Here is a 15066-nt window from a genome sequence, read left to right on the forward strand (position 1 = left end):
GCGGAGTCAGGAATTTTAGACAGTCTGAGCAAAAATAATTAATTGGGTTGAACCACTGATTATTCATCTGTTTTAATTTTCACACCCTCTTTTTACTAAATTTGTCCATGGTTTTGTCTAAAAACAGCTATTATATTGAGGAGAATACAAGGAAAGTGGGAGTTGAGCTCAGACGCGTGCCTAGACTCGCTGGACTATAAAATCGCCCATGTCGATGGACTATTGATACCATTTCATGAATAATGAAATTGAAGAGATGAAAATCAATTTTATGAGTAGTAAACTTGAGAACTTGATACAATAGAAAACTCCTTAAAATTTATATTGAAGTAAATGATTCATGGTGGGCCCAATTAATTTAGAGGTTCCGTCTTATTTATATAAAGCTCGTAAGACATTGCTAACAAAATCTAACTAACCAGCCAATTGAACCAACCAACTTCAATATTCTATTATTTATCGAATATAAGAATAATGTTACAAACATATTATTTAAATTTTTTGGTAGTTAAATTTTATATGAATTTTATTGGTTTTATATAGAATTTGTGTTATTAAATTTGAACTATTTAAAATTTTAAGTCTAATTACCGTTTTAATATTCCTATTTTAACTTATTCAAAAAATTTATCACTTTAATTTAAATTCAAATATTTTTTATTTTCTTGTTATATTTTTACACTAAAAAATAACATGTCATTTTTTTAACGATATTTTATTTATAACCTATCCGTTTTTAATGATGTTTCACTTATATCGTTAACAAGTCCCATTTTATAAAAATTGTGTAATGTTAATTTCTTAGAATAATACATCATTAAAAAATTAACATATCATCAAATTTAAGTGAAAAATAAAAGTAAAAAACAAACTAAAACTACTTAATTTATTTTTTTAAAAGGACTAATTTTGTGAATGAGCACTAGACCAAAATGATAATTAGTCCACAATTTTAATTAATAAAAAATAATTGAAAACCCCTATTTGAGATAACTATAAATCACAAATATAAGTGCATGCACCTCATTTAGCCTAGCTTCCTAATCAACTCTCCAAGCTATCTTATTTAGCAAGACCCAACTCCTATTTGGTTGGTGCACACATTCTTTCTACTTAAGTCCCTATCATATTCCCATTAAAAAACTTGTCAACATATAGCCGACCTTTAAACCAAAAACCAAAACTAAAAATGTACTTTACTTAAACTAGTGACATAATTAATTACAAACAAAAATCTTATAATATATATTTCCTCCATCAACCAAAACCAACATTACAAGCTACTCCAATTTCCCTCTCTCCCTCATGCATCAATCATGTCCCACTCCTACCAGCACTCACAACCACAACAAAGACGGTTATCATCTCAATTCCTTCATCACAATCAACAATTTTTCAATATTATTTCTCCTCAAACGTCCCTCTCACCTTCTCATTCACTTCACAAACTCACTTCAACAACAACAACTACAACAAGTTTCTCTTTCTTTCACAACAAGCATTATCAAGATTATGAAGATGAAGAAAATGAACCTATTACTCCTCCATATACACTCCCTTGTTGCTTTAATATTCTTTCTCATTCTAAGCGATTCAAGTTTCATGTTTCTAACATGGATCATCATCTTCAACTAGATCATTTCTCATCCTTTAAATCTCCTTCTCAAATCATTGTAAGTGTTACATTGCAAAAATGAGGTTGAGAGTATAAAATCTTTGTATTGTAATTAAGTGCTTTTTATAAAAAAAACGCTTATTCTATTGTCGTTTTGCTTTTGTTTGCAGGGAAAAAAGAAAAGTATTGGACTGCAAAAGAGAGAGGAACTTGAAAGAGAGGTATTTGGATTCATGTGTGTGTGTGTACGTACTACCTAGATATTTGTATGGCAAATTTCTTAATAATTTATTACTAATTGAACGAAAAATTTTAAAACTTTTTTATAGTAAATTTCAACTATTAAACATCTGGCGGATCTCGCAGTCATTGCAATTGCTGTGATGCACATTGTTGCCGATAAGACCGATAAGAGTTTGATACATAGTTAAAAATGACTTAATATTAAGACTTTTTTAGAAGTAAATTTAATATTGAAATTTTAAATTTTGAGTTTTGACGAAAACACTTCAAGAAAAACTTAGGCAAAATTGTCTGATGCAGTTTCTTATTTGATAGGACATGTTGTGGTTTAATGAGGTTGCGAAGACTGCCAACTTAAACAAATTTCTTAATAGTTTATTACTACATGATCGAAAAAAAGAGACACATTCCTTCGAGAATCAAGTTAATTATTATAGTAAATTTTTGAATATTTTAAATACTTTTATGGTAAATTATGGTTGTGTTACAAATGCTATTTGGATGTTCCGGTTATTGTAGTTGCTCAATGCGCACTGCACAGGTTGAAACGTGAATTTTAATTGAGAAGGGTTTGAAATATGTAGTTAAAAATTACTTAATGCTAAAAAAAATTGAAAGTAAATAAAATTTTGAGTTCTAAATTTTGAGTTATGACAAAAATATTTTAAAATATTTAAACAAAATTGTCTGATGCGATTTCTAATATAGAAATTCGCATAATTTTAAATCATGCAGTTACTGTGGTCCTTAATTATAAAACTTTTTATGTACTTAGGAACTTTTTATTATATGATGGTAACTGAAAGTGTCGCTCTCCTATAGAAAGAAGCTATGACTGAGTTTATGATCATAGCTCTGAGACATTGGAACTCTAAGTTTGCTATTTTTGTGAAGGAGAGGACAATAATTGAAAACTCATATAATACTCACATTCATGTATACATATACTAGAATTATGCTTCAAAAACTTATGACTTTTTTTTATGTAATTAATATACAGGTCAATATGCTTCAAAGGTTGTTAGACCAAGAAGAAAAAGTTCATGAAATATTAGATATGGTGAATAATAGACCAAACAATTCAGCCATATCTATTCCCAATTTTCTTCCTCCTAAGGTAATATATAATTTTCTTCCCAATTTTATTGCTTTCTTTTTCTCCCTTGTTACATTTTATTCAACTCTTCATGTTGGCAAGGTGATGTAATGTTATAGGGATATGGGTTCAATTTGTGTAGCATGTACCACACATGCATGTAAAAAGGCTTTTAGAACCATACCAAAGTTTTGTCAACTAGTTATTATAGGGCTATAGCGCCGTAACATAATGGAATTTGAACGAACTGTTATTTTTCTGTTATCTGCGGTTGACAATACTGGTTAAAATACGATTATATAAAGACGGTGTACTATTGTTTTACGAAATAAAATTACATTATTTGTTATTGTTTTGCAATTTATGCAGATGAGAGAACTCTTGGCAGAGCTAGTCTTGGTTGAGAGTGAGATAGCTAAACTTGAATCTCAAATTAGCCAACTTCAAGCTGGTTTGAAACATGAAGAAGAAATCGCGAAGGAATCTAAGTCGAAAACGTGGAACCAAGGGAGTTTGATCAGCAATTCTTCTAACTACAATCATTTATCGACTTCGTCGGTTATAAACCCGAGTTCTGTTCAAAGAAGTAGTAGTAATATTCATGAAAGGATGGCATTTGAAACCAAAGCTTTGCATTTTATAAGTAAAGCTATAAAGGGTGATTATAATCTCAACGACTTCGGTCTTAACGAGAAAACAGGATTTTCTAAAAATTCTGTTGAACAGGAAGAAGTGAAGTTTCATGAAAGACTTATAAGAAAAAATGCAGCAGCGAAGCCTCCTTCGCCTATGCGAGACCCTCGTCATCCATCGCCTAAGGTATGTTTGTAGGCAAATTTTCTCAACAATGTGATAACTTGGAATGATATTGGTGTCAAGAATGTGAATGTACTAATTCTCAATCGATCATCGTAATATTTTCAGCTGCGTGAACGGAATCTAGACATGTACTTAGATCTACCGACTAGATCACTACTTGATCCACTTCTATCAGAAGAGAATGATCTAAAGTGGCAGCCAAACAAGCTATCTGAAAGCATCATGAAGTGTTTGAACTTCATATATGTAAGACTACTAAGAACATCAAGAGCAATGGAATTGGAGAAATCAGGACCTGTTTCGAGGTCTTTGCATTCTTCTTTAAGCTCAAGAAGCTTCAGGGTCGATCCTGGATCGACCCCGAAACCAAGCTTTATGTTGCAGAAGGAATCAAGGCAACAAGATCCATACGGTATCTTTAATATAGAAGAGTCCATTCCAAGGGACATTGGTCCTTACAAGAACTTGGTTATGTTTACCTCGAGTTCTCTTGATCCGAAATTCATCTCAAGCCCTTCCTCTATTCCATTACTAAGAAAGCTAAGGTATGGCATGCATAATATACTTATCAGGGTTTATTACTCATACAACCTCGATTGTGGTCGTGTAAAGGTTTCGATAATATCAAAAACTATTATATTTCGGCGTTTTAATTTGTTTCTATGTGGTGTATAGGATCTTAATGAGCAATCTTCAGACAGTTGATTTGAAAGGCCTAACAAATCAACAGAAATTAGCATTTTGGATCAACTTGTACAATGCTTGTATCATGCATGTATGGTAGAAATTTCTTTTACAAATCTCTACTTAAGAATTCAATATTATGAACGATTTCGATGAACGAGAGAAAATTCTAGGTCATGGATCAGAACTATATTTATATGAGTAATTTATTTTTGTTGTAGGGATTCATCCAATATGGAGCTCCATCCACACCAGAAAAGTTAGTTGCATTGATGAACAAGGTACTCTAAGAAACTTGATATAGATGTTACATATTCTGTTTGTAGCATCTTAGACTCAGCCCTTTTAATGTTGGATTGAATTGCTACTGTGTAGGCCACCCTCAACATAGGAGGGAATATCATAAATGCTCAAGCTATAGAGCATTTTATTTTAAGGAAACGCGATACTTCTAATATGAAAGAGGTAAAGCCAACTTTAATTTGATTTTATTATCTCAGTAGCACCAATATCTCTGAAAAAATACGTGTCAGTGTCCGGGCGTCATAGATTATTATGAATGTTAATGTCAATGTGTCAAACTTTAGGCACAGAGAAAGGGAGAGTGGGAAGAGAAAGAATCGGTTGTACGCGAACTTTATGGACTAGAGTTTGTGGATCCTAATGTCACGTTCGCTCTTTGTAATGGAACTCGTTCTTCTCCGGCTGTAAGTCCATCTGCTCTCACACGCGCGCGCGCCTACACACACATTGTACCACAGATATGACAGTTATGTAATGTGCAGGTGAGGATATACACAGGTGATGGTGTAACAACTGAGTTAGAGAAATCAAAGCTAGACTATTTTCAAGCTTCAATTCTGGCAACTAGCAACAAAAGGATAGGGTTTCCTGAACTTCTGCTCAGAAACATGCTTGATTTTGCTGTGGATATTGACTCACTGGTGGAGTGGGTGTGTAATCAGTTACCTACTTCAGGGACTTTAAGGAAATCAATGGTGGAATGCTTTAGGGGTCATAGTGGAAATGTCAAGGCCTCAAGTATTGTTGAGAAGATACCTTATGACTATGAATTTCAGTATTTGTTGACTATATAAGATTACATTTTTTATTCTTGTTACAAAACTTTGTGTATATAAAAGGATTTTGAGCAGAAGCATCTAAGCATTGTCTCTTTTCCATGTTAAAGTGTAAGTCAAAGTTAGTTGAATGGTAGTTAAGCTACTTGTGACACAAGTAACTAGTTAGTTGTGATTGTTATGTTGTGCATTGGGTCTTATTAGTGATTGTAAGTCCGAGTCCAATGATGTATAAAGAAGTGACACATTCAAGAATAAAAGGTGTGATCAAGTGAGATCAATTCACTTTCTTAGATGTGTTTTCTCTCTAAATGTGCAACAAGTGGTTTCTAAAGCCTTGATTCAAGATTCAAGAGTGCTTATTAAATAAATATGACAAGTTCTAGTGAGAATCATGGCAACAATTTTGGTGGGAAACTATCGGTTCTTGATATATAGTAAGAATTGGGACTGATGGAGCATATAGATGAAGTGGCGTTTAGGTTTCAAGATATAATGAAGGGAGGTGGTTTAAAATGACTTGAATTGGCTAATGATGCAACCAATGTTCAATGTGCACGAATAAGTGGCACCGGCGGCAAACCTTTACATGAGCCTCCTCGTTAAGAGGGACAACCAAGAAGACACAATCCTTAAAAAGTTTCACGGTGTCCGAGTAAGTCTCAAAGTATTCATCACTTTCTCTTAAAGAAAGCAAACCCAAACCATTAGCAGAATTAGTGGCATTTTGTACCTTATAGAGGTGGAAAAACAATTTCACAATCGGCTTGCTCCCATTGTATTTGCACCAATGTTGAAAAACTTTGACGAATGTCTAGCTCACAGGATGAAACTGTGAAGGGGCGATGATTAAATGATTGAAGACACATATAAACTATAAACTAGATAGTTTAATTATATATAAAGTATAGATAATAGTTGTAAACTTTAATTATAAACTATCTAAACTATAATATTTGTATAAACTATAAACTATTTAATAGATAATAATTAATAAAAAGCACAAAATAATTAAGAAAACATTTATTAAATATTTCAATTATTAAAAACTATTTAATAATTATTTACAATATGATTGTATAATTAAATAAAATACTTATTTATTTCATAATTAATATTCTTAAAAAGGCATTTTAAAATGTTTTAGTATTAAATATTTATTAAATTTTTTATTCGTATTAAATAGTATATTAAACACTATTAATTTATTATAAACAAAATAATTAATAAAAATGTTAACTAAAATAATTTATTATAAATATTATAAATATTATTAATAAAATGTTAACTAATTTATTAATATTAGACATTACTAATTTATTATAAAAAATAATTAATAAAACGTTAACTAAAATAATTTATTATATATTATAAATATTATAATTTATTATAAACAAAATAATTAATAAAAGTTAACTAATTTATTAATATGAGGCATTATTAATTTATTAAATAATATATTAGACATTATTAATTTATTATAAACGTTAACTAAATTTTTTATTCATATTAAATAGTATATTAGACACTATTAATTTATTATAACCAAAATAATTAATAAAACGTTAACTAAAATAATTTATTATAAATATTATAATTCATTTTGTGATTTTTATTAATTATTGTCTATTAAATAGTTTATAGTTTATACAAATATTATAGTTTAGATAGTTTATAATTAAAGTTTACAACTATAGTTTATATATTACAGACCCAATATGATGTTATATATGTTTGTTACTTACTGACAACGTGTAAATAATCATGTGTAGCTTGATTGAAAACGGTGGATGTTGCGTTGGAAGTATCCTGTTTTCGATTCTTTCTGGGCCTAATTTCAAATTTTTGGCTTTCATCATTTACTCAAACAATAGAATAATAATAAATCTGCCACGTGGATTAAAAATAATTTAAAAATATAAAAAATGAAATATATATAGCCAGCTCAGCTTTCCACATCAGTAAACAAATTATAATAAATAAATTATAATAAATGTCAACTAAGCCATCCACCTCATTAAAAAATTAAAAAACATTTGCCACATCAAAGATTCTGGTGACTGGATTTCAAGAGGGGCCAAAACAATGGAATCTTGAAATGTTAGGGATTGAATCTAAATTTCTTTTTACAGGGAGGTTTTTCAAAACTCGTCTATATGACAGGGGGCAAAATAGCTATTAACCCATTAATATTAATCCAACAATCTCCCACTTGACTCATGTGACAACTCGATGTTTCAATCTTATACCATAATTGTGCACCATTCATTGAAATCACCAAGTTATTATCTTTAATTAATTGAAATAATCGGATCTTGACGGTCACAAATTATTCATCAACTTGATTCCTTCCATGTATCACGAATCAATTCAACTCAAATCACTTCAGGGGATACAATAATGTGTCTTTCATGTCTTTTCAAGGACACCCTATTCATCACATATTAACAATAACATCTATAACATAATATGGATAGCAAACTCAGCAGAAACATAACCTCAATTGAATTCACAAGTGTCATACAATACGAACATTAAACTATACATGTATATATACCAATCATATAATGTTAACAAGGACTTTTACATAATGCCCATCCTTTCTACATGGCCAACAAATGTCTTGGGCGGTAAACCTTTAGTTAACAGATCCGCTATCATTAAATCTGTACCAATATGTTCAAATGACACCTTTTATTTATGCACTTCTTCTTTCACTGATAAGTACTTCAATTCCATGCACCTTTGGAATATTTATCATTCTTAGAGAAGAAGACAGTTGCAGAATTATCACAATAAATCCTTAGCGTCTTAGCTATACTATCAACAATACCAAGCCCTAGGGTGAAGTTCCGCAACCACAATTATTGAACTGTGGCCTCAAAGCATGCCACAATTTTGCCTCCATAGTAGAAGTAACTGTTAGAACAAGATTTGTTCTGATCAATATTCTTAGTTTTGATGATAACAAGCATATGAATTTTGTATGAGATAATGTGGTACTCTAATACTATGCAATTTCCATTTCAGGAATTATATAAAGAGTATGCACAAAATCAGCGCAAGAAGCACTGACTCAGAAGGTTCAGCATGCAACATCAGAACATGGTCTGGCAAGACATCAGAAGATGGTCAAGCAGAATCAGAACATGGGTCTATGGAAGCATCAGAAGAACTTGAGATCAGAAGCAGAAGCACTGAAGTTCTCATGGTATCACGCTCAAAAGCACTTCAAGGTCAGAAGACAAGAAGATGCTCTGCACCAAGGTGTTTGACTCTGATGACATTCAAACGTTGTTTAAACAAACATCAGATCAGAAGCAAGTACTAGACTGGCAGGCTACGCTGACTGACAAAAGGAACGTTAGAAGCTATTAAAGGCAACGTCAGTAGACACAGCGGAAACAAGCCTCGAGGTAGTTAACAAAAGAGTGAAACATTAAATGCAATGCTGTACGGATTACGCAAAGCATTAAATGCTCCCAACGGTCATCTTCTCAAGTGCCTATATATATATATATATGAAGTTCTGATGAGAAGCAAGGTTACAACTCACGAATCACAAACTCTGAACCAACTTGCAGAAACGCTGTTCAACTCAAAAGCTCTCAAACTTCATCATCAAACTCACTACATTGCTGTTGTAATATCTTAGTGAGATTTAAGCTTAAACTTAAGAGAAAATCACAATTGTGATAATAGCTTTATTAGAAGCATTGTAACTCTTAAAAGAATTTGTTTACATTAAGTTGTAAGAACTAGAGTGATCAGGTTGTTGATCAGCATACTCTAGAAAGTCTTAGAGGGTGTTATACCCCAAAATTTGCCCACATATTTTTCAAGAAAACTCCAATCTGAAAATTAAGGGTCTCATATAATCATGGATTTTTATTTAAACAAATATCCTGATATATGAAATACTTAGTTTTTAGAATTTTTCTTATACAGTAATTTGGCTTGCAGTTGAATTTATTCTTACGCAAACGCCAAATACTGTTTATTACTTCACACATGCTATTTATTTATTTACAGATAAATAGTACTAACACAATTGGTACAGAGTTAAAATCTTTTTGCAGGCGCAGAATCAGGAAACTCAGACTGTACTGGTAACAGTAAATATTAGTTATTTGTTATGTCTGTGTTTTTAACAAGTCATGTAAATAACTTTCATTTTTCACAAAAAAACAAAAACAACAAAAAAGAAAATTAACTTTGACTGTTGATTTTTCACTCTAACTGCTACATCAATACCTGAACAGTCAGTCGACAGCCAAACTGCTGGCAGTACAATTCTCAGTGTTTTGTACCATCAATCAAATCAATCTTTCACAATTCAAAATTCCAAGATCTTTGTGCTAGAAGTCTTCTGAATATCACGCGATTAGCAGAGACTCAACACTGCACAAGAATCAGGTACGCTTAACTGTCTCCTACACAAACAGTCCCTAATCAGGGTTTTTTCTTGTTTTTACAGGAGCAACAAGTTTTGAGACCTCAAATGGATTTCATACACATCCATATATCTCAAAGTACCATCATACAAATTTTCAAACTTCAATTCACTCAGACGCACCGTCAGCAGCTCAAACAGTCAACAGACGACCCGTTTGACCAAAAAAGTCAACAGACAGTCAAAAATGAAATTTTTTGTCAAAGTCCATATTTTGTCAAAGGATTCATCATTTGATCATTGGATGATCACAATTCATCAAGGAAAGATCAAAAATCAACAAAACCCTAAGATTCAAAATTAGGGTTTTTGCCTGAAAAGTCAACTCAACTTTGACTGATCATAACTCTCTCATCCTTCATCCAAAAAATTCAAACCAAAGCTTGTTTTGAAGGAAATTCAATTAGCTTTCAAATGCCATTGATCCCATGGTCATTGGATTCACCATTTGAAAAATATGATCAAAGACATTACAGGTCATTTTCAAAGTCAACAAAAAGACACTTTTTTCAAAAGGACACACAAGGAGCTTCAAAAATCATTTTGACATGAGACCAAAGACATTGGTTAGAGGACTCTTTGAGGTTTCTAAAAAGTGCAAGATCTCCTTCATATGACAAAAATTGAAGGATTTACACCTTGTTGAAGTTGGCTAAATTTTGGGAAAATGCATGAAATCAACATTGTTCAAAATTGCATTTTTTTCCAAATGGGGCCAAGTTTTCAGCATTCAAACATCATTTCCATGTTACTATGGGCCTCCCACGACCAAGGCTAAGCCCATACCTTTTTTTTATCCATTTTTGCATGATTTTATCTTACTTTAAGATTAAAATTAAAAGGAAAATGCATGGATAAAGGTTAGCTTACAAATCAAGCATGACTCACCTCAAAGAATCTTCAATTTTCTGCAGAGGATTGGTGCACAAGGCAAGAGCATTGAATGGAGTCAAGACTTGGTCAAAAATTCAAGGTTTTTAATATTTAAAAACCAAGCTTTCAACAAAGGCAACTAGCTGCAAGTTAGCTTCAATTCTAAGCACACATAGCTTATAAATAAGCTATCATAGTTCAGCAAACAAAGGGAGGCGAGTTCAGAAGCATTCATAAGCTCATAACACTTGTAATCACTTGAAAAAAATTCAAAGAAAACTCAAATTCGAATTTGTAATTTCAGTCCATTTCAATACAAACTAAGCATTCATACACCTTCCTTGAACATCACTGAAACTATCCCAATCAGTTACAAGCCTTGAAGCTCACTGAATCGAGCTATACAGGTCCAAATTTGTTCAAACTAAAATCAATTCGTATCTGGTTATTCACACATGTTTAACAAGATGTAGACATACTATTAAGTTTGGTTTGAGGTGTAGATCATTTCTGGAAACTTAATTGAAGTTTGGACGCGTATAAACGAAACTGCCATTTTAGGGTTCATAGCTTCAAAATTAGGGCTTTCCAAATTAGGCTAAATTAGAGGTTCTAAAAAGCACCATTAGATTCGTATGAACAAAACGAGTTGAATGGTACCATCGCGCCAAATTTATGTGTACGTTTAACCCTATTCGCTATTTTGCAGGTTTAGTAAGTAACCAATTACAGCGCTTTTGGTAAGAAAGCGCTATTAAAAGTCTTGTCTGAAGGTTGAAGACGATGAGGTGTCTCCCCCTCATTGGTTCAGCAGCGCGCGTATTTTTAAATTTTCCTCTAATCCTGTGCTTTGCAGGTGCAACGTGTCCCATGAGCCTCAATTTCTGGACCACTTGATTTCATTTAATGAGTCATCCAACGCTCCAGATCACGCGTGCACATCATACTCCCTCAATCAAACCACACAGGATCAGTATCCTTTTATTTTCTATTTTATTTTCTATTTTATTTTAATTTCTTTGTTAAATTAATTAAAAATAGTTTTAAAAATCCAAAAAATACACAAAAAATATTTTTAGACTTCTAAAATAATATACTATTTTCTGAAATAAAAATATTTTATTTTTCTTCAAAATTTCAATATTTTGCATAATTAATTAGTATATATTTATATATTTGCTTTTTAATTATTCTAACCAATCAAAAATCCCAAAAAAAATTGTTCTTTATATTAAATATTGTTTATATATTATAAACTAATTTTGTACATATTTTGAATAATTTTATCTTTAAGTTTTAATTATTTGTATAATTATTTGCATAATTATGTTTTAATTAACTTAAATCAATTTCAAATCAATTTCAAAAATTCAAAAAATTAGTTTTGTTTTAAAATTAATTAACAAATATTTTGTACGTATTTTAAACTTAATTTCTAGGTTTAAATCTATTTTCATCTTTTTTCTTCATTTTAATTTAATTAATCATGCATTAATTATAATTAAAACCAATCATAAAAATTCCAAAAACATGCCTTTTATGTTTCTTGCAATTTAAAATTCCTAGATAAATGTATAGGATGTCAAATTCATGTAAATAGGCTAGTTTACGTTTCCTGCACAATCGATGTAATAGCGTAGATTTACTTTCCGCACTTTACATTTCCGCATTTTAATTTCCAGCACATATAAACTGCGTGTATGTCAAAGATAAAATTGAACCGTTAGATCACTAACTTCAAAGATAAATATCTGAATCCAATCACAATCACACTTGCACCTCTTCAGGTAGTCCTTTTCAATCTTGCAAAATCAAAGTCAAATTCCACTGTTTTGAGTACAAAATCGAACCTTGCTTTTATATCCGGTGAAAGGGTAGATTTTTAAAGGAAATAGGATAAAGACCTTACAACTCAGGGTAGACCTCCTAGTTTGCTTGCTCAAATCAAAACAAACAAAATTCTCATACACTGTTGATTTTTCAAAACTTTCAAAAAAGACAATACTTTGTATACATCCAAACACGGGTTATTACAAAGTTAACGTTCTTTTCAAAACATCTTTCGAAAGATAAACAAGCATTTTGTATACATCCACACACGGATCATTACAAAATTCAATTTACAAAAGTATTTGAAACCACATATGAGCAATTTCAGAGCAATTGAAAAGTGATCGAAAAACAAGTGAGCTAAGCAAACTTAAGAGCCCATGGATAACCATGGATACAAAGGGTGCTAACACCTTCCCTTTGTATAACCTACCCCCTTACCCAGAATTTCTTAAAGGTCTTTTTTCTGTGTCTTTTATAAACCTTTCCTTAATTGGATAAAATAAAAGGTCGGTGGCGACTCTGTGAATTTTCAAAATGCGAAAGCATTAAGCGACAAAAAAGAGTCAGTTCACGTATCTCTACAGATCAGAGGTATGGCCCGGTATTAAAAAAATCGGAGGTCCACAGAGGGTATCTAAGCAGATTGTTCCTAGAGTGATCAAGTTGTGATCAGTATACTCTAGAAGACTTAGCAGTTGGCTAAGTGGAAAACCATTGTAATCTCGTGTGATTAGTGGATTAAATCCTCAGGTGAGGTAAATCACTCCAAGGGGGTGGACTGAAGTAGTTTAGTTAACAACGAACCAGGATAAAAATCATTGTGCAAATAGTTTTTATCTTACAAGTTTTAAAGCTACACTTATTCAACCCCCCCCCCCCCCTTTCTAAGTGTTTTTCTATCCTTCAGTAACAATGATGGACTGCTTTCCACTCTTCCATGATATTGATCCTCCAGCCAGAAGAAAAACATATCCAAATGTGACACATTCATAAATATCTTATCCACTTAACCATTAATTAGATATTTATTATTTTAAATACATATTCCATAAATATCTTATCCACTTAACCATTAATTAAATATTTAAAAATATAAGATAAATCTAAGCCATTAATTCAAATCCAATGGTTATTATTAAAAGTTCTCAGTTCTCATTATAGTCAAAGTTCTCATTTGATACGTCCCCATATATATATATATATATATATATATATATATATATATATATACTCCTTACCATGCATAAGGATATATCTTATGCACATCAATATAAAAAAATAAATATATTAATTTAAACCTATATCCCATTAATTATATACCTTTACTCCAATATAAAAAAATAATAATATTAATTTTATTTTTGTCATTTAACTTCAACCTTATTAGGTCTTGCACAATCACCATGAAATATGAACGATAATCATAAAGTATGCAGAGAAAAGTGAAGGGGAACAAGATGAAAAGAGATTTCATTCTCCGATTCTATTACACTCCTTATGATCGTTACGTACAAAAAGGCTATGCTAACTATTATATATACAATGTCTAAAGCCTGTTTTCCTTATTTACATTCTACACCTCTAGTCCTTTGTATTTACTTTCTACACCTCTAATATCCCCCCACAAGTGGGGGAGAGTTGTAACGCCCGGAAATTTGATTATTCGCTTAATCTAGACGTTCAGAGTGTTTAGTGAAGTTTTCGTATTTTGAGACGATTTAGCCGGTATTAGTTCAGGATAGCGGATTGATATTTAATCAAGAGTTTCAATATTTTCAATATTAGAAATATTATTGGAATAATATTTGAAGTTTTGAGAATTTTCTGAGTAATTAAGATTAGACCGGAAATATGATATATTGGTCGAATTTGGATTGTCGGTGTTATTTTAAGAAGCATATTTGAATTTATTAAGTTAAAAGTTGGATTTTAGTCGGACGGTCGAATAATAATATTAAGAATAATATTATTTAGAAGTTGGAATTTATTATATTGTTGGAATATTAATAAAAGTGATATTTTGATTTAATTTGAGTTATATAACTTATTGGGCCTAATTAGTTGTGGAGAATAATAAAGAGGAGACTTAAACACTAAGCCCAATTGGTTTTATATTAGGGTTTTAGAGATGAGAAAGAGTAGTGTTGTCATTTGGGAGGAAACAAGAATAGAGGAGAAAGAGGCAAGCAATGAAGAAGAAGCTTGGAAATTTTCATCCATGATGCCAAATTGAAGATACAAATAGAGACCCATTGAGTTGCTTCCATTGATAAGGTAAGGGTGGGGTTCTCTTCCTATAATGGGGCTCATGAACAATTGTATGTGGGAAAATTGGGTGTATAGATTTATTGCATTTGTTGTGTTAAATTGT

At 31.4% G+C, this 15066-nt stretch overlaps 1 protein-coding gene across 1 annotated transcript; it reads left to right on the forward strand.

Annotated features, from left to right (window-relative positions):
* Nucleotides 1-1209: 1209 nt before the first annotated feature.
* On the forward strand, nt 1210-5831 carry LOC131606921 (uncharacterized). The gene is made up of 10 exons (XM_058879009.1): nt 1210-1673; nt 1786-1836; nt 2859-2975; nt 3324-3773; nt 3879-4318; nt 4449-4548; nt 4679-4738; nt 4833-4922; nt 5045-5164; nt 5243-5831. Exons 1-10 carry the CDS (start codon nt 1317-1319, stop codon nt 5552-5554), a joined length of 2097 nt encoding a protein of 698 aa, XP_058734992.1. The 5' UTR covers nt 1210-1316; the 3' UTR covers nt 5555-5831.
* The last annotated feature ends 9235 nt before the right edge of the window (nt 5832-15066 follow it).

The sequence above is a fragment of the Vicia villosa genome, linkage group LG5 (assembly GCF_029867415.1).
Source record: "Vicia villosa cultivar HV-30 ecotype Madison, WI linkage group LG5, Vvil1.0, whole genome shotgun sequence".
In the NCBI taxonomy this organism is placed as follows: domain Eukaryota; kingdom Viridiplantae; phylum Streptophyta; class Magnoliopsida; order Fabales; family Fabaceae; genus Vicia; species Vicia villosa.

What these genes read in the sequence shown, in the direction of transcription:
- LOC131606921 (XM_058879009.1), top strand. Translation starts at nt 1,317, where the DNA reads ATGTCCCACTCCTACCAGCACTCACAACCACAACAAAGACGGTTATCA. An exon ending in TAGTTGCATTGATGAACAAG is followed by an intron (nt 4,739 to 4,832) that starts GTACTCTAAGAA and finishes GCTACTGTGTAG; the next exon opens with GCCACCCTCAACATAGGAGG. An exon ending in GAACTCGTTCTTCTCCGGCT is followed by an intron (nt 5,165 to 5,242) that starts GTAAGTCCATCT and finishes TGTAATGTGCAG; the next exon opens with GTGAGGATATACACAGGTGA.